Here is a 22,348-nt window from a genome sequence, read left to right on the forward strand (position 1 = left end):
TTGTATTATGACATTATACTTCTTGAATTATTATTCCAGATGGAAATCAGAATCAATAGAAGAAAGATAATTTAGAATGAAGACTATTCCGTTGTTGAAAGTTAAAGGGAATGGTTAGGGCATCAAGGAAGCTATTTGGAAGACAGAATCTGAGATTAGATAAAGATTCTAGAATTGTTTCATTGAGGTGAGTTTTCTTCTTAACTTATGTATATCTCCTTCTTGTATCTGATTTGGTATCTGATATGATTACCTGTGATATACGAGTTGATTGCTTGTGATTTCGGGGACGAAATCATATCTTAGGGGGGAGAAATGTAAGGCCCGAGATTTTGATTACTGTAATCCGATATGATTTGTTGACAAATTGATGTGGTTATAGACGGAACGGATCAGACCGGGATAGCCGAAAAGAAGATCGAAAGATGTGCGAGGACAGAACACCCCGCGCATATGCGCGACCGGATAGGGCGCAGATGCGCGAGGCAGGCAGAGAACCTGGCGCATATGCGCGACATGGATCCGCGCATGTGCGTGAGGGTGCCCGAGAGTTGTGAAGTACCTCGCGCATATGCGCGGAAGAAGGGCGCGCATATGCGCGAGCTGCCGAGAAGAAAACTGCCGAGATCAGTAGGTCTCGCGCATATGCGCCGAGGAGGATCGCGCATATGCGCGAGACGTGTTGAGCAAAGATTAAGCCATTTGCTCCTTAACATGCAAGATATATATATATATATATATAACATATTTCATTTCTTTAGCTGGAAAAGGAAACGAGGAAAGCTTCAGATAAAGTTACGAAAAATCCTTAGGCCTTTTTACATTTTAGATTTGTGATTGTGAAAGATCCGCCCGTCAGAATTTCAATCTGACTTCAATACTGTGTTCCTATCGACGCAGACTTCATAGGGACGTAAGTTTTCTTAAGTTTTGACATGATTTGAAATTATAGTATTGCCAGAATCGGATAGGATTCATATATGTCGTTCTTGCGATATCAGACATCGTATAATCGAAACCGGATTGAGAAACAGATACCGTATGAAATTGTTATGATTTTACGAGTTGATTTGATTGAGAATTGATATCAGATTTGTGTTGGAAACGATATCTGTTGATCGGTATTGCTGGGTATATTGAGATTGTACAGTTATGCTGTTGAAACAGAATTTGATTCAGTTCTGATTATATCCAGTATTGATCTGAGTTGTATATTGATATGATTCCTTCGATATTGTCATTGCCAGATTGAGTATTGACAGGCATTGAATTCGAGACATCGACAGAGTCAGATTGACAGAGAGAAAGGTATAAATTGATGTTGATGCGTGATTGCACAACTCGAGTTAGATTCGACTTGAGTTTCCCAAAATAACATACTTTACCTTATTGCATTGATATTTGCAATTGAATGAGATTGATATCTTTGGTCTATTGATTTATGTATTGAGTCATAGGCGGATGCGCCTAGTCGTAGACGATTGATCTCGTGACAGAGGTGCCCGATAGTGATGTAATCGTCACTAGGCCATTGCACATTGTCACAGAGGTTTGGCAGATATGCCAGGGCGGATGTGCCTAGTCTGTGGCTGATTTGCCAAGACGCCGGACGTTTGGTCGTATCATTATGTTGGGGAGTAGAGCAGCTCCTATCGCTGAGATTCGATACGGAAAGGGCCAAAGTCCGTGAATAAGAACGTATCACCACCTCGATAGGGAGTGTAGGTGGGTGTATGTCCTTATTCAGATCGGGATCCCTAGATTTGGATGAGTCGAGTCAGAGTCTAAGAGTCACAGAGTGTGATTCAGAGTTGCATTGATTCATGTGAGTCGAAGAGTCACAGAGTGTGATTCAGAGTTTGTATTGATTCATGTTTCTGATTTTGATACATGTTATGAATATCTGTTTCATGCTGTTATATCTGTTTATATGAAATGTATGTTTACATTATTTATACTGGGAATGTAATTCTCACCGGAGTTATCCGGCTGTTGTCTTGTTTGTATGTGTGCATGACAACAGGTGGGACAAGATCAGGATCAGGAAGAGGATGAGAGATTATAGTTAGCGTGGAGATCTGGGCCCAGAAGCAGAATAGGATTTAGAACTGGATGTATAGTCGTTGAACCTAGTTGAGATAGAGACATGTAGTACATGATTTGTACTTTGATTTTGACATGTATATCAGATAGATTACTATTATGTTTCTGCATTTATAATTTAAAAAGAAAAAAAAAATTAGTCCCACTTTTCTTAATTGTTATATTTGATATTAATAATGTTTAAGACATGAATTAGCGTCCGGGTCCCCACAGCAAGGGACCATCGCTAGACTTTCAGTTTTGGTTATTCGACCTACGTTGACAGATAGGATACGACGGGAGAAGCCTAATGACAATCAGTTGATGGAATTGCGATCCAAAGCCAATAAGAAAGGAAATTCAGAGTTTGGAATGAACACTGATGATTTGTTAACATTGAGAGGTCGGATATGTGTTCCCAGTGGTAATGACATTCGACGGGATGTTTTGACAGAGGCTCATACCGCTCCATACTCGATACATCCAGGTAGAACCAAGATTTATCAGGATCTCCGACGTCTATACTGGTGGCCAGGTATGAAAAGTGATATTGCAAAGTTTATATCCGAATGTCTAACATGTCAGCAGGTAAAGATTGAACATCAAAGACCTGCTGGAACTTTGCAATCTCTCCCAATGCCTCAGTGGAAGTGGGAACACATCACCACGGACTTTGTAATGGGACTTCCAAGAACAACAAAGGGTTACAACTCCATCTGGGTGATTGTAGACAGGTTAACCAAGTCGGCTCATTTTCTTCCTGTCAAGACGACGTTTACAATGAACCACTATGCTGAATTCTATGTAGCTGAGATTGTGAGACTTCATGGTATTCCTATGTCAATTGTATCTGATCGTGACCTGACGTTTATTTCTGAATTGTGGAAGAGTTTGCACTGAGCCTTAGGCACCAGATTGGCTTTTAGCACATCATATTATCCTCAAAGTGACGGGCAGTCAGAGAGGGTGATTCAGATTCTTGAAGATATGCTGCGAGCCTGCACTATTGATTTTCCTGGTAGCTGGGATTCGAAATTACCTCTTATAGAGTTTACATATAATAACAATTATCAAGCAACTATTGGGATGGCTCCTTATGAAGCATTGTATGGGAGGAAGTGCAGATCACCTTTATATTGGGAGTAAATAGGAGAAAAGAAGTTATTGGGACCTGAGTTAATCCAACAGACAGCTGATATTATAGAAGTAATTCGAGAAAGAATGAAAACAGCGCAATCACGACAGAAAAGCTATGCCGATGTCCGAAGAAGGCCCTTGGAATTTGAAGTTGGAGATCATGTCATTATCAAGATTGCTCCTCTCAAAGGGGTAATGAGATTTGGGAAGAAAGTGAAGTTGAGTCCGAGATATATTGGACCATTTGAGATTTTTGACAGAATTGGCGAAATAGCTTATCGTTTGGCATTGCCTCCAAATTTTGACAAGGTACACAATGTGTTTCATGTCTCTATGCTTAGGAAATATATGTCCAATCCTTCACATGCTCTAAAATATGAACCATTGGATTTGATGCCTAATTTGACTTATCAAGAGATACCAATCCAAATCCTTGACCGGAAAGTTAAAGTGTTGAGGAACCAAGAGATTGGACCTGTGAAAGTTTTATTAAGGGATCAGTTAATTGAAGAAGCAACTTGGGAAACTGAGGAAGAAATGAAGCAACGTTATCCGGAATTGTTTGAGAGGTAAGGGAAATTTCGGGGACGAAATTTTCTATCGGGGGAAGAATTGTAATAGCCGATCGTTTCTCTTCTTTTATTAATGATTTATGGTATTATATGATGATGATCTATGGATTTACGTTATGATATGAATGGTAATGAATGTCATAGAATAGATTAGATATTGGATGAGTATAATAGAATGTTGAACTTGGGCTAAATGGGTATTGGAAGTGCAGAAACGGTATGAAACTTTGGCAGTAGTTGTGATTTTTAGCATAAAATTTTGTATTTGATCCAAATTATGTGAGGCCACTTTCATTAGAAAGATAATATATAAGGCTACAACGTTTATGTTTTGAGTTTTGTTCAAATCATTGTTGAAGACAAGCCAAAAGTGCCCCGAAGTGTGTCGTGTGTATCGTCGTTCTTGCACTGACACATGTTGGGAGAATAAGCATAACTCTTTACTCATACCTTCAAATGGCATGAGGCCAATTGGAGATGCAAGCCAAGACATAGGAATATAACTTTCATGTCTATCACTTTTTCAAATTATGAAGGGAAAAGGCGTTTCGGAAGCAATCTTTGGAGAAGCTGTGCGAAGAGCACGCGTCGGGACAGGAGGTGCCACACTAGGGCGGTAATGTTTGACCGTCCCAACGCGCCTCGCTCTGGATTTTTGAGTTTAGGGCAGTATGGTCTGTGCTAGGGCGGTAATATGTGACCGCCCGAGCGCCCAGCGAGTGTAAAAACATGTTTGGAGGTATGAAAATGATTTTAATAGATGGTGTATCAATTTTCTTTCATTTTCTTCTCTTCCCATTTCTCTCCATCGATTTAGAACGTAGGGTTCCTTCAAGTTCTCTTTATTTTTTCTTCTAATCTCTTCATCTCAAGGAACAATCTTGTAATACAAGCTAGGAAATTTAACTTTAAGGATTGAAGGGTTTAAGGTAAGGAATCCATTCTTGTTTCTTTTGGGTTTTAAGTTAGAATTCAAGAGTTGATGTTTTATGGGTTAAATGTTAAATGAAGGTTGTTATTTATGTAATGATTGATTATATCTTGGATTGATTTGTAGGAGCATCATCAAATGATTGAGTTTACAATTCCTATCGTTGGTTGTAAGTAGACCTCATCATTGAATGCATCTCATGAACTATGTAGATAATGAAATGGTTTTAAATGATTAGCTCCTTTTAAATGATTCAAAGGTATTATGTTTATGTATCTATGTATTGATTGAAAAGGAAAGGAAGGTTTCTATGTCATTGAAATGAAAAAGGAGCTTAATGTTTTTATATGCACACCATGTGTTTGATGAATGGTTTCAATGAGTATTATTATGGCTTGATAGTTAAATGGTATAGAGGTGTTACCTTTGGTAATTCTAAACCCACATGACTGATGTTGATCAACGAAAGAACATGTGCATGACTGATTTGACTGAAAAGTACCTGTATACCAATGACTCATAACTATCATTGCCAATACAGATAAAGCAAAGAAACGAATGCCATCTTATGATATGATTATTATCTATGATTTTATTTAATTATGACATATAAAAGTTTAAAAGAAAGATTAAGGATTCTTTGGTTTCGCTATTATATATGTATTTGTTAGTATGATGTCTACTTGATGAGTTTTATAAACTCATTCAATTTATGTTTATGGGATGCAGGTCCTAAAGATTAGTTTCGGCGGAGTTGTCGCAGCAAATGGAAATTATATATGCCAAATTTTGGAGATGAATGCTCTTTGCTATGTTGAATGATTTTGGTCAAACAAAAGATATATTTTGTTATGCATGTATATGTTATCTTTTATTAAAACTTTAATTATGTATGGAGGATTGTGTGAAATTTTAGATGGATAATAGCTCTTTTACTAAATGTTTATGGTTTATTTTGTGTGTTATTTTAATGGTTAAGTTGGATTGTTGGTTTAAAGAGCTTTGTTTGTGGCAGGTTGATGTGTTTAAATTATAACTAAACTCTGCTGAAAATTTTTAAAATGCATATTGTCTCCAATTTTAGTTAAGCTTCCGCATAAAAGTTTATATCTTCATTTGATTGAGTCAAAGGTGTTATAGTACGTGATGGCTTGAACACGGCTGGAGTTGGCCTTGATGTCACCGATCGAAGAGGAGTCTTGGTTGTGGCTTAATTGTGGCTTGTTGTTAGGAGCTCGGGTGAGGGGACGTGCGAGGGGCTGCATGTCCTAATCAGCTGGGTCCAGTAGGGTCTGGTCTAGGTCCTAAGTGGTTCGGTTCAGGTCTAGTGAGGGCAGGGATCGAGTTAAATCTGAGAGTTGCATCTAGGGTTTCATTTGAGGAGTGGCCGAAAAACTCCAGCAGTATTTCAGGGGATTTTCGAAGGTTAGGAGTGCTGATCTTATGGTTTTATGGTTGTTAACGTGTTTATAAGGTGTGGTAACAAGTTGGGAGAAATTTGGTTAAGTTTTGGTTCGATTCGGGTTAAAATCGGGACCTCTGTCGAAGTTTTAAAACGAATCAGGTAAGTTTTAATATGGGCTCGAGTTTACGTCTAAGGAATAATTTTAAACATGTTTTGGGATATTTAAGGAGTTTTGTAAGCTTCGGGTAGAAATTTGGAGGTCAAGGGCAAAATGGTCATTTTTGCACCTGAGTCGAGATTTTAGTCCTGCATCGCCCTGTGCACAATTTATCATGCTTTTAAATGTTTATGCATCATGTTTATGATTTTTATCCAATTACGCAAAATATGGTGCATACTTGGTTTCAAGAAAAATTTACGTATATGCATATTTTTATTGAGTGGTGAACATGATTACACGTTTTGAAAGATGGGATTTGGTTGTGACTAACACGATTATATGAGATATTATGAGCTAAGGCCAAGGCTCAGTGGACGGGTAATGCTGTCGCAGATGTCCCCGCCGCCGGGCACCATGGTTTTATAGATGGATCTATCGAATAGAGCTGATACGAAAGTCACAACTAATAAACTGAATTCGATCAAAAGAAAATGTATACATATATGATGATATGTTGAGACATGTTTTGACAGGTTATAATTTTATACGGCACGTTTACGTTCATGCTTTTAAGTTCATGAAATGTATGTTGATTAAGGTATTTTTTACTACGGTGTGCTATGTATATGTATTTGCTATTAATGGTGCAGGTGTGTTGAGTCTTTAAACTCACTAGGCGTGTTTGATGCAGGTGAGCATTAAGCTGAGGAGACTGGTGGTGCTGAACTCTGAGTCGGCAGGGCTGGATGTGCGCGCGTGACCCGAGGACCACACCTTTCCGCACATTACGTTTTCTTGAGCTTTGAGTAGTCATGAGCGATATTATACGTTTTACGATATGCTGCTGAGTTTCAGAATTTTACTTGTTTTATTTTAATTATGCATGATTGTGGGACTGGTTGACATTATTTTTACTGCAACATTTTATATGTCGAATGTTTACGGGTGTTTTTTTTTTAAACAATATATTTTTCAAGGGAGTTGCATGCATGCAAAATATTTAAATGTCTATTTTCAAAAATGTGAGCTTTACAAAAAAATAATTTCTAGTAGTATTTTAAAATTAGTAGACGTTACAATTGTATTCCCAAGGAGTGGGATGTCAAGACAATGGTCATGCGAGAATCAAAAGATCTAAACAAAGTGAAACTTCATGAATTTTTTGCTGATCTAAAAGCATATGAATTCAAGATACAGACAAAAGAGGGTGAACAACCCATTCCACCAGTCACAAATGCCCTAAGTACTATGAAACTAGAGCCAACCATCTCAGCTGAAAGACCGTCGAAAAACTAAGCAATGACGCAATGTTATTGTTTGTCCGAAAAGGTTCATGAGGAGGAACCAAGGATCATTCGAGAAACACTATCACAAGAATGAGTCCAAGGATGAACCAAATCCTTGCTACAACTGTGGCAAAACTGGTCACTTCATAACTGACTGTCTCAAGACGAAGAAAGACAACATGAGATCAGTTGAAAAGGAAAAGAATCCATTTGAGCACAAAAGAAATCTAAGAATGACAAGAAATCATCCAGCGAGAAGCATGAAGCCTTAATGGTCGAAGAAAATAAGCCCAAATGGGAAAAAATTGATAGTGACACATCAGACTCTGAGAGATCAAGCACCTCCAGTGATGAAAAAGAGGTGAAATGCCTCATGTACAATGATGCCAAACTTGAATACAACAGTGAATAGGTATTTGATTTTAGTTCAACTGATTTTACAAAAGAATAACTTATTTCAACATTGCATAACATGGCAAAAGAGTACCGGAAGCTTGCTATCTCCTTTGAGGAATCTAAAGCAAAACAAAATGATCCTAAAGACGAAAAAACTGAAGTTGATTGCTCACAATCAGTTGATATGTCGAATCTCAAAAAGGAAATTGATGAGCTGACAGCTGAAAAGGATGAGAACTGGTCTTTGATTCAGTAGTTAAAGTCTGAAAATTCAAGACTTACTGATCTGATCCAGGTCTGGAACAAATCATCAGTTACATTGACTGAGATGCAAGGATTGCATAAATGAGTTGGAGATAAAACTGGTTTGGGCTTTAACAGCCAGAGTGAACCTTCATCAAGCGGTACAAAACCAGAATTGAACATGTGCAAAGGAAAATACCTTCACTTTGTCAAATCAGTTATGGCACATGAACAACCTGAGCTAAGTAAGTTAGTTGAAAAACTGATGAAAAAGATGAACAAGGCTAAAAGACATGTGATTGGATATAGCCCAAAGAGCTCAACTGATACGCGCAGCTGGTCACCTAAACGGTCCAATTATATCAAGCAGAACTCTGCTAATGGCTATTACAATCACTACTATAACTGTAAACCAGTTCAAAAAAGATATCGGATGAACAACAAGAAGAACAAAGCTAAAACGCATCTTGTATTAACTGCACACAACACACCCGACACAAAAACTAGGTAAAAATTTGGAACACAGACAGGAAAGTAAGTTCGACTGCTCTAAGTCTGGGTTCCTAAAGGACTAATCAGTTAACGACCAAAATAGATTTGGGTACCAAGTTTATTCATTATCTGTGATTGCAGATTGAAGGAAAACTGACCAAAATTTAGTCTGGTACTTGGATTGAAACATCTACTACTTAAAATGCCACTAGAATTTTTTTTGTAAGCTAAATTTCAAAAATTCATGACTTGTGCATGCATGCAATACTACTGAAGATTTCCCATTTAAAAATAGATGTAATCCAATTGTAGATAAAAATACTGCAGTTTAAAAATCACCGAGTCGACAACACTAGACTTACGTTAAAAATAAAATAACATGAAACAATTAAAAATCCTCACGATCATCGACATGTCAAAACAAAAGCGTATAAAATAATCATGTCCACTCCTATATCAAATCATTATGTGCGGAAAATATATGGTCCTCTGGTTCAGGTGCGCACATCCAGCCCCGCCTACTCAGATTTCGGCACCTCCAGCCTCCTCATCAACATGCTCACCTGCATCATTCACACCAAGGAAGTTTAAGGACTCAACACACCTGTAACATTATAACGAGTACATATACATAACATGCAACAGTGAAAAATACTGTAATCAACATACATTTCATGATCTTAAAAGCGTAAACGTAAACATATCGTATAAAAGCATAACATGTAAAACATGTCTCATCATTATCATCATACACGTATACATTTTCTTTATTGAGTTCAGTTCGTTAGTTGGAACTTTCGTATCAGCTCTATTCGATGGATCCGTCTACATATAACCGAGGTATCCGGTGGCGGGGACATCAGCGATAGTATTACACATTCACTGAGCCTTGGCCTTACATGTCATCGTATACATATATCGTCAGCCACAACCAACTATCATCATTCAAAAACATCATCATTTTCATCACTTATCAAAATCATGCATATACGTAATTTTCCTTAAAATCAAGCATGCAACGTATTTTTCATAAATTCATAAAAAGTCATATACATGATATTGTATACATTTAAAACATGTCAAATTGTACTCAAGGTGCTGCCAGGACAAAAAACTGGACTCGGGTGCAAAATGACCATTTTGCCCCTGGAAACCCTAATTGACAACTTTACCCATGGACCTCAGAATTTCGACCTGAAGCCTACCAAACCCCTTACAACACATCAAAACATATTAATTAGCATTTCATAGACATAAACTCGAGCCCGTTACAAAACTTATACGATTTGTTTTAAAACTTGGACCGGGGTCCCAGTTTTAAACCGAATCAACCCGAAACTCAACTAAATCTTTCCCAACTTAAACTATGATTTGGACCTACTCAACCAGCCCCTAAACCACTCGTTCCAGACCCCTTAGGACCTATGAACCACGCGTGAAAGTTGCTGGAATTTCTAGCGCTTACAAACCCTAACCCTAGTTGCTCAAAACCCGCAATTATTCGATCCTAGACCTAACCAGCCCGCACCAGACTTGCACCATGGCTACCTAGGACAAAGTTCAGACCAAGAACGTCCTACTGGACTCACCCTAACCATGCATACTGCCCATTCAACCAGTCCCGTGCGCTATACCTGAAATCAAGCCCACACAAGTCACAATCAAACCAAACTTTCCCTATCTACTCTCCTCCTAGCCTCGCACCCAAGATGCAGCGAAAGTTTAAAAATTTTGTTCTTGGGCGTTGTGTGTTCAAAAACCATACATAGGGTGTTTGAATTACACCTTTGCGTTCATAACACTGGACTCCAAACTATTCTTGTGTTTAGACGGATATATCCCTTCTTGTAAATCTCTACGAACAGCTCTTCTCCTTTGATCGCCTAATTGGGTCCACGATCGAAGACTATTTTCCTCTTTTGGTTTGCACTTGAAAATCCAAACGATTTATGCGTTGAGACTGTAGCCTCCGAATTTCCAAAATCTAGAGACGGTATGACGGCGGCAAGGCGCGACGCTCGGAAGAATAGTCACAGTCGTGACTTGCCTTTTCTCAAAAGGTGACCAAAAGGTTCATGATCCTTAATCATGAATTTTGCAATTATTGATTCTTAATCAAAAAATTACTTAAGCCAATTATCTCCATAATAATATTTTGATCCATGCCATTTTTTTCTTCGTTCAATCTGGCATGGTGGTGGTCGTGAGTTTGGAACAAGAAAAGTGAGTTTTGTGTAATTTTTTTCAGCATCTAACAATGAGCCCTAATGGTATATTTATATAGTGAGACTTCTAATCTAATTAGAAGTCCTTCTCCCAAAAGAACTCTAATAATTTCATCATATTTAAACTCTCATATAATTGATATATAATGTATTTATTAACCTTTAGTAATATATGATATAATAATATTGTATACACATATTTTATATCACCATATAAAATATATTCATGTATATGTATATTAAATTAAATAACAATTATTTAATTTATAAACTAACTCTTTCGTTAATTTAATTCTGGACTCCTCTAGAATATTTATGGAAATTTGTGCATATTAATAGTCATCACTACTAGCACAATCGTTTAATTAGTAAATTCTCAATTCACTAATTAGTTATTTGTTAACCATTTAAATAATATCTAATTAACCCTAAACCTATTATTACACACGCCACCAGCTGACACCCCCCTCATTCAGACAATTCCCCTCAGTTTTTTCAGCAGCAACCTCAAGGAGTCTCGGCATTCACTTGTTCTTGCAAAAGAAATTTTCCGGCGCTTCCCCGTTGCTCATTTCTTCGACGTTCTTGCATAGGAATCATCAAGGCATGCATTGTACTTTCGTATGTGCATCACACACGTTGTATACATGCTGTTAGTTGTTTATTTGTGTGTGAAAATATCGATCCACTTCATGCTTACATGTTTTATCGGTTTTGACAAGAAAACCCATGTTTTTGCTCACTCCAACTCACGTTTTATGTATTGTTGTGCAAGGGGCTGCGGCTTAGGGTTGATTAAGTGTCTGATGATGGTGTCAAGATGTGGTTTTGGGGTTAAAACTGTTCGGCGTTGCTGTAGGAGGAGAGATCGAGAGGTTGTTTCATGGTTGTGCTCGGTTGGGGCTATGGTTCGGGTTTGGGGTGGAACGGGTAGTGCGAAGGCTGAACCAAGGCTTGGACCAGACCCTGGTGTGTCTGATTCATGGCCCTGGGAGGGCCAACCACTGCTGGAACCGCTGCACGCCTTGAAGAGTGGAGCTCGGGTGGTGAAGTGTTGGATTTTAGCGATCATGGCTTGTGGAGGCTGCATGGGGCTGTGACCGTGGCTCATGTAGGTCTAGTAGGGGCTTTTCTAGGTCTAAGGTAGGCTGGTTCATGGCTGGTACCGTCGGGGTTAGGCTAGCGTCGTGACTTTTGGGAAGGTGAATGCATTAGGGTGAAAAGTAGGAAGGGGCCGAGATTTTTCGCACTTTGCTGGGATATCAGCCTAGGGCTTATGGGCCTGATGTTAAATTTTTAGGAGAATTATAGTTTTTTTAAGGTGTGATAAAAAGTTGGGAATAATTCGGTTAAGTTTCGAGTCGATTCGGGTTAAAACCGGGACCCAGTCCAGTTTTAAAACAAATCGTTTAAGTTGTAAATTGGGATCGAGTTTACATCTAGGAATGCTTATAAATATGTTTTGTGACATTTTAAGGAGTTTGGTAAGCTTCGGGTCAATTTTAGAGAACCAGGAGAAAAACGGTAATTTTTGGGTTTCCAGGGGCAAAATGGTCATTTTGCACCCGGAGTGAGATTTTGGTTCTGGTGGCGCCCTGAGCACATTTTATCATGTTTTAAATGTTTACGCATCACGTTTATGGTTTTTATGAAATTAAGATAAATACGGTGCATGCTTGGATTTAAGGAAAAAGTTACGTATATGCATGTTTTTATTAAGTAATGAATATGATGATGTTTTTGAAGGATGAGAATTGGTTGTCACTGACGATGTATATGTATACGATGACATGAGATATGATGAGCTGAGGCCAAGGATCAGTGGACGAGTAATGTTGTCGCTGATGTCCCCGCCGCCCGGTACCGTGGTTATACGTAGATGGATCCATTGATAGAGCTGATACGATTGAGCTGATACGAAAGTCACAACTAATGAACTGAATTCAATTAAAAAAAATGTATACGTATATGATGACATGCTTTGACACGATATGATTTTATACGACACATTTATGTTATGCTTTTAAGTTCAAAAAAGATTTGTTGAGTATGGTAATTTTCACTGCGGTGTGCTATGTATTTGTACTTGTTATTTCTGGTACAGGTGTGTTGAGTCTTTAGACTCACTAGGCGTGTGTGATGCAGGTTAGCTTGATGCTGAGGAGACTGAAGGTGCCGAACTCTAAGTAGGCAGCTTTGGTGCGGTGACACGACCCGTGGACCGCATGTTTCCGCATTTTGATTTATGAGATTTGAGAGAAGATGAATATTTTCATACATTGATGATTTTAAGATTTTTATTTGTTAACACTTACGTATGATTTTGGATGAGTTCGGTTATTTTAAATTGTACTACTTTTACAGTCAAATGTTTAAGATCATTTTTAAATGTTATATTTTTCTATAGAGCGCATGCATGCAAAACATCTTAATTATATTTTGAAAATGCGAGCTTTCAAAAAAAATATATATATTTCAGCACTTTTAAATGAGTAGATGTTTCAAAGTTTTTAGGATGTCCTTACGTCTCCTCAATCCTAATAAAATATGCCTTCAAAATCCTCGTTTGCGAATCGCAGCTTAAAACGACCTATGGTGACTTAGTTCTATTTAATATAACATCGAATTTTGACTTTTCTTACAATTCTCAGTATTATAAATGGAGGTCCAAAGCTATAATATCTTACTTTTTTATACTATACCCAAGATGTTCATCGACTTATTATATTTCAAGGTTCTAAATATCCCTTCAAACCTAAATCATCGAAAATTCTTATCTTTTAAACCATTCAATTCTCACTTATTGCTAAACTAGTCCCCCAAATTCTTTAACAAATGCAAAATTAATTCCTAATTCCTTCAAGTATTATTCAATTGGTCCTAAATTTCGAAAATTTTACAATTAACCCATAACTCCGTAGCATTCTTAATTCCCTTCTATAGGTTTCCCATAACATAAATTTCGAGAGTTTTTAAGCTTATTAACCCACAATCAATTCTCATAGCCGATATTACCTTTCCATCAACACCTAAAAATCTCAAATTATATATTTTATTCCTTCTAAAGACCATCGCAGTTTTCGAATCATTTTTCCTTATGTGTAATTCCCTAAAATTAACTCAACTAGTAAACCACAAATCATCAGTATTTTCTTAGAAAATCTACATGTCCCAAGAAGCATTAATAATCTTCACAATTAACTTATGTCCCAAAAAGTAGAACATGAGTACTAAAGCCCAAAAATCAATATAGTCCAATCATTTTCAACCTTTCATATTGCCCATTAACCATATTCTTAAACATATCCAATCCCACCACAAGGCCAGCATGCATGTAAATCATATAATTTCTTATTTCATATCGTAATATGCATAAAAATTTTAAAGCATCAAATCTTTTATCTTTAAAAATCATGCAGTGATGCAGATTTAATCATAAAAATCATTTATCATGCGAACTTAAACATAAATACCATTTAACTTCAAAAATTATTTAAACATGTAGCTTATACGTATAAACCACGTAAACATGCAGTTGATAACATTAAAAACATTTAAACTTACAGACAGGAGGCTTGAAGACTGACTTTTCCGGAACTGGTAGTGACACAACCCTTTGCAGGAACATTGCTCTGATACCAACTGAAACATCCACTTCTCGTTTTTCTTTAAAATATATTAGAATTTTTTTTCTCATACCCCCGGCCAATACATATATATATATACTTTAAAATACTTTGTACCATTTTAAAAATAAAACAACCAACTATATTTGAAAATTGAAATGAAATAGTTCAAAACATAAAATCGTCAAACATTACCAACCTAACTTAACAATATTTCAAAATAAGAGTAACTCAAACAACCTCTCAAAAAGCATAATAGAAATCGTAAAAATCTTTATCATAAACTTAAACTTAAATCATAATCATAATGCGGAAAACCTACCACTGGTCCTCGGGTTGTGTGCACCTTTAGTCCAGTAAGATCAACCATCAAAACCTAGCTCCATCAACATTAATATCATGTTCACCTGCATCCATCACACCTAGTAAGTCTAATGACAGCAATCCATAATCTTGATAACAAGTAATATATATACAATCACATGCAACAGTGAAAATACTTTTACTTAAAATAACTTTTCATGAACGTGCATAAACATAAACATTTTTTGTTTCATCATTTCATATCATATATCATTTCATCATAAACATTTTTCTTTTCATCATAATCATGTACGTTTCCTTCTATTTAATTCAGATCGTTAATTGTGACATTCATTTCATCATAGGGTCGATGGATCCATCTACATGTAACCATAGTACTGGGCGACGGGGACATCAGCAACACTCTCACCCTTCAACTGAGCCTTGGCCTACGATCGTCGGGCTCCCTCTGGCGCTCTCTCCCGTAAATGGGCTCCCTTCTTCTGGGCCTTCTCCTGTAAATGGGATCCCTCTGGGGCCTTTTCTCTCACGATATCCCCAATCATATCATCATAACATCGTAATAGTCACAATTACTCCACCTCCTCCAACGTTTCATATTTTCATCAATTATAAAAATCATGCATTTAAATATCATTTTTCTTTTAAACCAAACATGCAACATATCTTTTAGCTTTAACGTTTTATCATAAAACTCCTTAAACATTTAAAATAAGCATTTTATCATATATTACAGCACTCGGGGCACTACCATGAAGATATCATTTTTCAGGTGTAAAATGATTGTTTTGCCTCTGAAACTCTAACTTTCCATATTTTTACTTAGACCTCTAAACGACGACCCATATCATTCCAAACTTAACATATCGCCTTAAAATACACCCATAAATATTTCTTAGACATAAACTTATGCCCTCGACTAATTTCCCAAATCGTTTTTAAACTTAGACGTACATTCCGATTTTGACTCGTATGGACTCGAAACTTAACTAACATTTACCAAACTTGAACCAAAGCTTCCTAATCCATAACTAAACCTTTTTCAACCCAAATTAAGCCAATTAAAACCCATTAACAACCTAGGATGCCTATTGAAATTTTGTTCTTATTCCTTTGAAAACCCAAGCCACCCTAGCCTTGTAATTTTCGATCCTAGCCCTCAAGCGACTTGAACAGACCCTATGGGCCCTTCCTAGGACCATGAATGAACCCATAACATGCTGCTTGACAGAGCCTAACAACCCTAGGAGCCTCAGCCGCTAAACCCGTCACCTACATGCCCTACACGACCATGTCCTTGCGTCCAGCTCCTTGACCTTTGAACCACCCCTCATGCAGCCTATTTATGACCATGGATTGAACCTCCTAAGCCCTTTGAGGTGCCCATAAAAGCATCTAGCAGCCGCATGTACCTAGGAAGCCCTAGCCGAAACCCTAGCCCTTGCAACTCCTAATTTTTGCTCATAATGGTGTCCTATCTTTTCCAGCTTTTAAACATACTCCTAAGGGTCCTTAAACATGTGGAAAAATATCTCTTCAAGGTCCCCTACCATGGCAGCCCCTTTGTGCATCATTAGAAAGAGTTTAAAAAAATAAAACTCTACTTTTATGCATAATAAGCCATAAAAACGAAAATAAAAATAGTGCATCATATTTTTCATGCAAACATAATCAAGTGTACATAATATGGTGTGAAAGATGTTTGAAGGAAGATTAAAGCGTGTCTTTGCGTATATTACGCCCGAAAACAATTTGGCGATGCGAGGACGTCGACGAGGAGAAGCCCTTTTCTGATTTTTCCTTCCAAATTGCGTGAGTATCACCTTCAAAATCGTGTGGTGTGTGTTGTTGAGAGCTGATGGAAGAGTCCTTGTGTGTTGAAGCGTTGGGGCGTGTGGTTTATGGTGGGTTTTGGGGAGTGTTTTGTCTTATTTATTAATTAAAATCAATGGTGTAAGCTTAGGCCCATTAACTTAGTATTTTAGGCCCATTAAGCCCATTAGTGAATATTTAAAATATTTTCTTTAGGAAAGTTTGTGAAAATAATTGTCGAGTTGTCAAAAAATTCATATTTTCATTGAAAATCGAATACCGTTAAAAATTACGACTCAGCATATAAAATCACCTCAAAACACCTTATTTTCGAAAATATCATATATCATCAACCTTATTTTAAATAATTAAAAACAATTTTTAATAAAAATATTTTCCCTTTTTCAGCCATCGGTCTCCGTTTCTCGATCGCGTCTCAAATAACTCTTAAAATACAGTTTTATGCATTCGCGTAGAAAGTACATTTTATTCATGCAAACATGCATATCATAATTATTTTATGAAATTAAAGAAACTTAATTAAAATACATAAGAAATTTGATAATCTTGCATGCATGTGGTTCACGTGGACCGTCGAATTTTCGTGACGTTACATAAACGGTTCAGCTATAAAAACCAAAACTCTAAGATTGACTATTCCAATTATTATAACAGTAAGCCTGTTCAGAAAAGATATCGGATGCACAACCAGTTGAACAAAGTTAAAATCATATTGTTTCATCTGCACACAACACATCAAGCAAACACAAGCCGGGAAAAACTATCTGGAACATAGCAACTGGAAAGTCAGTTAGACTAATCCAAGTCTGGGTTCCTAAAGGACTAATCAGTTTAGGACCCAAATAGATGTGGGTACCAAAATTATTCATTGTGTGTGATTGTAGGTCAGAGGTACATCAACAAAAGATTCAATTTGGTATCTGGAAAGTGGATGCTCAAGACATGACATGGTATGCTGATTTGTTATCCCAACTGATTAAGTATTCTGGTCCAAACATTAGTTTTGGATAAAACTCAAAAGGTAGAACTGTGGGTAAGGGTAAGCTTATCCATAGTAATATTTTTATTAATGATGTCCTACTCGTTGACAATCTGAAATATAACTTGATTAACATTAGTCAGTTATGTGATAATAATTTTTCAGTTCAGTTCAACAAGCACACCTACACAGTTAAAAACTCAACTGATGACATCATCATAACTTGTAATCGATGTTGTAATAATTACAAGGTAAGTTGGACCAATCAACCTAATGCACCAGTTTGTTTTGTAATTTAAAATTCTTCTAAGAACTAGTTGTGACATAAAAGGTTGAACCACTTATGAATTGAAACTGAAATGGCCACTACTTTTTTTTTCTTTCAAAAATCATAATCTCGAAAATACTAAATAAAATAACTTAACATATCTAACAATCATAATAATTTAACATAAAAAATCTCAAGTGCATAAAATAAATCTGTAAATCGTCAACTACCAACAATCCTATATCGATATTTAAAAAGATCGACTAACAATAAAATAAAGCATGAAAATATCTCTAATAAAAATCATTAACATTAATCCTTTAAATCATTTATCTATCTAGCTAGTGCGGACGATCCACTCAATCGTCAGCGCCTCCTATACTATCATCAAATCATGAATCACACAAACCTAGTGAGTCTAATGACTCAGCAAGTTCTAAACATAGATAACAAATAATACATATACAAGCACATGCATTTAAAAATCATACATTTATTTAAATAGCTTTTGAACATAAATAAACCATTAAAAATCATTTTGAACATAAATAAATAATTTTAAAAATAGTTTTAAATCATATATCATAAAATCATTTTAATCGTAAAGCTTTCTATCTTATATCATTTTGGGTGAAGTTTGATCCTCGAAAGTGACTAGCTTTTATCCTTCGGTCGACTGATCAGTCTTTAGCTCCACATGGCCCAAGGGGGTGAGCACTAGACTCCACCATAGAAATACGATCGTCGGGGTTCCCACCTGACCCTCACCAACCCTAGACCATGCTTAGCCCACATCGAACCCAGCCCAAGTACCTGAACCACGCTGCAGCCTCCTGCACCAGCAAGGCCGCGCGAGTCCTTTCCTCTTATTCAAGTCACAACCTTCCCTCAACTCGAGCCACCCTGGACAGCCCCAAGACCCAACCCTTATTGACCCTCTCTGGACCACCCTGAGCCATCACCTAGACCATCTAGCCAAGCCCTTAACCCCTCGAAGGCAACAGCTCTCGGCCGCGCCATATACAAGCATGGGAAGAGTCCATGCGATCATGGACTCTTCCTAACCGACTAGCCACGGGTCCTAGCATGCCAGACCCTAGTTCATGACCCTGGCCGAGTTACAACCAGCCCTAGCCGAGCCCCATGTGACCATACACAAAGCCGCACCCTTTAGAAATCATGCATGTGAATTGTGTCCTAGAAAACCATAGGACCCTATTCTTTTGTTTATGCATGGATTCCAGCATGTGTTTTCCTTTAATTTATTCATATTCCGTTCATATTTCATCCTACTTTGGCAGCGTACTCGTATAAAACCATAATACGATCATATATACGTAAAAACATTCAAAATTTGAAAATATTTGACGAAACATTTTGCGATTAAAATTCCAATATTTTTCATGCAAAAATACATAAAAAAATGCATATAATAGCTTGAATGATGCGTCAAAAAGGTTTAGAAAATGTGCATTTGTATTTATAACGCTCGAATACTCAATCGTCGACGAGGGTGTGAAGTTGGACGATCGGACGACGAAGAACCCTAGCCTTTCTTCCCAACCTTATTTTAGAAAATCCTTGTGTGTGAAGAGTGTGGTTTCGGCTGACGGAGATGAATTATGGTGTTTGGGATGCCTAGGTATCTTATTTATAATTTAATCAACATGTTAATGGGCTTTTGTTTTGGGATTGCAAGCTTAAGGGTAATTGAGCCTACTTCAAATAATTAAATTGAGCCCAATAACGCTTATTTAATTAAAACATAAAATTTTATTAAATTATTTTTCCAAACATAATATTTAGATCTTTTAAAAACTCCTTATTTGCCCAAAACCGGCTTCCCGGAAAAAATCGAGCTCGACTCATAAAATAATTCGAACTCCAACATTTTTAAAAAATTAAACCATTTTTAATCATATGAAGTAGCCTTGCACATATTTAATGAAAAATACATTTTCTAGTCTTGGTCGTCCCCGGTCTCCTTTCTCTTGTCTATTATTGAATATTCGAGTAAAATCCTTAAATTTCATGTAATCATGTATAACCGTTTGATCATGTAATCATACCTTTAATCATTAAATAGATATCATGCTAGCATTTAAAATCAATTAATTAAAATAATTTGCATGCATTGGTTTACGTAGGTTGGTTTTTCGGACGTTACAGAAACGTCTACTAAATTTTTTTTAAAAGCTACAATTCGAAAATAAATGTTCACATGCATGCATGCAATAACTGCTGAAACTCACACATTTTAAAATAAGAGGAAATCACTACATAAAAATTACTGCAATTAAAAATATTTCCAAAACTCCTGTCGGACCATCAACATATAAAAAAACAAATTATGAAAAATATCAAAATCACTCCTATATTATAAACATGATCTGTGCGGAAAGCACGATCCTCAAGTTTGCGTGCGCACATCCAACTCTGCCAACTCAGTCTTCGGCACCTCCAATCTCCTGATCAATATGCTCACCTGCATCATTCAGACCTAATAAGTATAAAGACTCAACACACATGTAACGTTATAACGAGTACATATACATAACATGTAACAGTGAAAAGAACTGTAATCAACATACATTTCATGATCTTAAAAGTGTAAACATAAACGTGATAAGGCATAACGTGTCAAAACATGGAACATACCGTACTTTTAAACTATTTTGAAACTTGCGAAAAAATAAAAATTTTCTTAAACAGATAGTAATCATTCAAAATGCAACAAGGATAAACCATTCAATCAAAATATTTGCAAGAAAAGGTTACAAATAGAGTTTTCTAAAAATAACTTGCTCAAACAACGTGAAGCAATCTCATAAAAATCAGAGTATTAAAAATCGTCATGCATAAAATCTTAAAACATGTGCGGTCTTCAGGTTTAGCCTCCTGCGCAGTCCAAGTCGGTTCATTGGTCCCCACCCCTCGTCTCCTCAAAGTCATCATCACCTGCATCGATCAAGTCTAGTGAGTCTAATGACTCAACACGTATAAACTGGATATAACAAGTAATACGTAATAAAACCACATGCATCTTTAAAGTAGAGCGTACATACTTTAAACTTGAACATAATAACATAATCATAGACATACTATCAGCGTAAAACTTTTCATAAACATACTTGCATCATACATACTTGAACATTCATAAACTTCATCATTTTGCGTAGAGATATGTTTCAAAGCAAGTGACCCTTACATAAATGCGTCTGATCAGATTAAACCACAGTACTTGGCTGGCAGGGAAAATCCACAACCGCATACATGAGATCCCCGGTCATGCTTTACCGAGTGGATTGGTCCCTGGTCATGCTTTACCGCTTTCCAATCCTGATCTAAACCCAATCATGCTTTACCAGGGTGGAGAGGTCCTTGACCACGTTCACTGACTTCCAAACCCGTTCATAATTGGTTACAAGACATTTAGCATACCTAAAAAACATAAAATATTTTCTTTTGCACGTCGAACATACTTACATAGCGTTGAGGGATGTGTTGGATCTCGCTTGGGGCCACTGCTGCACATACTAACATGAGTTCAAAAACTTATCTTTCATAACTTAGACGTATTAGTCATGCTCACACCCAAAAATGACAACTTTCCTTATGACGTTGTAAATCTCTCGGGACTCGACCTCGTTTAATCATCGTACTAAATCATGACATCAAACCCTAAAACAATCCCTATATACATATTTTTATTTTTTTTAAACATGGAAGACACGGACCCCAGGTCAGGGTCCGAGTCTGGGTAGACACTGAAAATTCACACTTCAAAAGAAACAAGGGCACGGACCCCCTGTCAGGGTCCGGCTCCGGGTCCGTGTACCTACGGGAATGGTAAACCAACTGAAATGACTACACCTGTGGCTTAGTTCTCCTAACTCGATCATGAGGACCGTGAACCAACACCTCGAGACCCATCCTAGGATGCTATGGCAATGATTCAAACTCCCATAAAGCCTCAAAACAACAATCCAAATCATACAATGCTACTCAAATCGTGAATACGACATTTTGACACCAAAATGCTTCCTAAGACTTCTAATGCAACCAAGTGCCTATCGACACGAAACAAAGCACCAAAATCATCACAACATCATACTCACAATACTTAAATGCAGCAGCAATCACCCAACAATTCCGAACGAAGCCTGCAACAATTAAACTTCAAGAACACGTCAAGAACACATTTTCAGAAAATTACAGTTTGAGCAGTCCCATGAAAATTATCATAACTCACTCGTTTCTTGTCCAAAAATTACGAGTCTACTGTCAAATTGAAGGTATCAAAAAGTAATACGTTCTATATGTTGAAAGTTTTCCCAGAAAATCGACCGAAAAGTTGCAGTATTTAAAATTACAGCAATTTCGAGTTTT

At 37.0% G+C, this 22,348-nt stretch overlaps 1 protein-coding gene across 1 annotated transcript; it reads left to right on the forward strand.

Annotated features, from left to right (window-relative positions):
• The first annotated feature begins 2,406 nt into the window (after positions 1-2,406).
• Positions 2,407-5,544, forward strand: LOC142530436 (uncharacterized). The gene is made up of 5 exons (XM_075636271.1): positions 2,407-2,911; positions 3,233-3,411; positions 3,529-3,788; positions 4,328-4,391; positions 5,452-5,544. Exons 1-5 carry the CDS (start codon positions 2,407-2,409, stop codon positions 5,542-5,544), a joined length of 1,101 nt encoding a protein of 366 aa, XP_075492386.1.
• The last annotated feature ends 16,804 nt before the right edge of the window (positions 5,545-22,348 follow it).

This window comes from Primulina tabacum, chromosome 17 (genome assembly GCF_025594145.1).
Source record: "Primulina tabacum isolate GXHZ01 chromosome 17, ASM2559414v2, whole genome shotgun sequence".
NCBI lineage: Eukaryota > Viridiplantae > Streptophyta > Magnoliopsida > Lamiales > Gesneriaceae > Primulina > Primulina tabacum.

Coding starts and splice junctions, on each gene's coding strand:
- LOC142530436 (XM_075636271.1), top strand. CDS start 2,407: ATGGAATTGCGATCCAAAGCCAATAAGAAAGGAAATTCAGAGTTTGGA. Junction 2,912..3,232: donor TGAGATTGTGAGACTTCATG/GTATTCCTATGT, acceptor GGGAGTAAATAG/GAGAAAAGAAGTTATTGGGA. Junction 4,392..5,451: donor AGCACGCGTCGGGACAGGAG/GTGCCACACTAG, acceptor TATGGGATGCAG/GTCCTAAAGATTAGTTTCGG.